The sequence below is a fragment of the Hibiscus syriacus genome, unplaced genomic scaffold, assembly GCF_006381635.1.
Source record: "Hibiscus syriacus cultivar Baekdansim isolate YM2019G1 unplaced genomic scaffold, ASM638163v2 tig00011761_pilon, whole genome shotgun sequence".
NCBI classification, from domain to species: domain Eukaryota; kingdom Viridiplantae; phylum Streptophyta; class Magnoliopsida; order Malvales; family Malvaceae; genus Hibiscus; species Hibiscus syriacus.
In genome coordinates, this window is record NW_024062256.1 from 652061 (window position 1) to 654247 (window position 2187).

The 2187-nt window shown below is 35.8% G+C and overlaps 1 protein-coding gene across 1 annotated transcript; it reads left to right on the forward strand.

Annotated features, from left to right (window-relative positions):
- The first annotated feature begins 218 nt into the window (after positions 1-218).
- Positions 219-1735, forward strand: LOC120204957 (caffeoyl-CoA O-methyltransferase-like). Its single transcript, XM_039204937.1, has 5 exons — positions 219-314; positions 398-477; positions 711-855; positions 1073-1204; positions 1283-1735. The coding sequence occupies exons 1-5, from the start codon at positions 219-221 to the stop codon at positions 1574-1576; spliced, it is 747 nt and encodes a 248-aa protein (XP_039060868.1). The 3' UTR covers positions 1577-1735.
- Positions 1736-2187: the final 452 nt, after the last annotated feature.

The following is a 2187-nucleotide window of genomic DNA, read 5'->3' on the forward strand; positions in this document are numbered from 1 at the left end:
TTTGTCGCATATTAAGGCTGCTGCACGTGATCCGCACGCCGCACATAAGTTCCTTGCATAGCTTGGTCCCTTAGTGGTCCCATTGGAATTTAGTGACTTCAACTCCCCACCCAAAAATTACCGGTCGGACCGGGGTTTTCAACTTCCATATAAGCTCCTTGCATCTACTTATTCGGATCAAAGGTGTACAACCGAAGAAGCTTTGAAGAACTGTGGCAATGGAAGCCAAAGCAGAAGAGCAGCAGCTATCTCAGGCTTACGGGCACCGACAAGTTGGCCAGAAGAGCCTTTTGCAGAGTGATGCTCTTTACCAGGTATGTTGTTGGTTCTTTTTATTTTTAAATAATAGTTTGGCATTAGGTTTTTTTTCATTAATGGGGTTTTGGTTTTATGACAGTATATCCTGGAGACTAGTGTGTATCATAGAGAGCCTGAACCCATGAAGGAGCTCAGAGAGAGAACCGCCAAGCATCCATTGTAATCTGTTTCTTCATTCTGATTTTTCATATTATATCACGTAAAGACCCACATATGATCCTATGCTAACGAAAAAAATTATAAAATTTTAAAAATAAAAATAAATTATCAATAAAATGTATAAAAAAATTAAAATATATGTCCACTTCCTCTCTCTCGATCCATCAATGAAATCACCCCTCTATACAACTCTTGTTGAATTCTTTTCCCTTTCAAATAATGGTTGAAAACAGGAAAGCCATGGCAATATCAGTTGATGAAGGCCAGTTCTTGAACATGCTTCTGAAGTTGATCAATGCCAAGAACACCATGGAGATCGGTGTTTACACCGGCTACTCTCTCTTGACTACGGCCCTTGCTCTCCCTGATGATGGAAAGGTGATTCTTAAGACGAACGAATGATTTTATATTAGAGGATAAATTTATAAAACTAAAAATATAAATAAAATATCATATATATATATATATATGAATATAAAAATTTTAGGGAGACTACGCCTCCCCTTGATCCATCCTAGATAACTTTATTAGTTAATCATTGAATTTCTCCTTCAAATAACACCAGAGATTTAACCCAGTTTCTGTTTGTTTGAAGATCTTGGCCATGGATATTAACAGAGAAAACTACGAGCTGGGTCTGCCAATTATCCAAAAAGCTGGTGTTGCACACAAAATTGATTTCAAAGAAGGACCTGCAATGCCGGTTCTTGATGAATTAGTCAAAGATGTAAACTTTACCAGTCCCATGATTCTTTTTTTTTCTTGTTTGAGAAATTGTATGGGTTAACTGATTCTGTAATGGCAGGAAAAGAATCATGCATCCTTTGACTTCATCTTTGTGGATGCTGATAAGGACAACTACATAAACTACCACAAGCGGCTGATTGAGCTGGTGAAAGTTGGTGGTTTGATCGGCTACGACAACACCCTGTGGAACGGCACGGTGGTGGCGCCACCTGATGCTCCTCTCCCGAAGTATGTTAGGGATAACAGAGACTTTATTTTGGTTGTCAACAAGGCTCTTGCTGTTGACCCCAGGATCGAGATTTGCATGCTTCCTGTTGGTGATGGAATCACCCTTTGCCGTCGCATCAAATGAACCACCTTCATCTCCGCCGCCGCCGCCCTCCAAGTTTGATCACCTCTCGTTCTGCGAAAGACGTCTTCTGTTTTCAACTCTCTTTCATAATTTGTATCTTTTTTTTTCAAATAAAATGCGGCTAATTTTAATAAAAAATAAAAATATTTAAAATTAAAATGAAAGTTTATAATTAGATGTATAAATTAAACATATATATAATTAGGATATTTTTCATAACCATTAACACAAGAAATTAGTTACATAATATCATATGATGACCATACGAAGAAAAAACGAAATATTCATGTTAAAAAATTGAACAAAAGTTGTATACAAACAATTTTTCTGTTACGGAAAACGAACCACAAAAATAAATTAAACTACTAAAAGATCATCAACAAAAGCAAATCAGAGCCAAATACAATGAGAAAATCATTTAGGAACGCATATTGTGTATCTAAACCTAATTTAAAGATCTAAAGCAAAGAAAATTAATGAAATAATAAATGAGTGTCATATTAATCGATGGGTATGATATCAAATAATGCATGATAGATGATTATTGAGGAGTACCATATTAATATGGATGGTTTTAACTTGTAATTTGGCAATTTAAAGCATGTCTATTT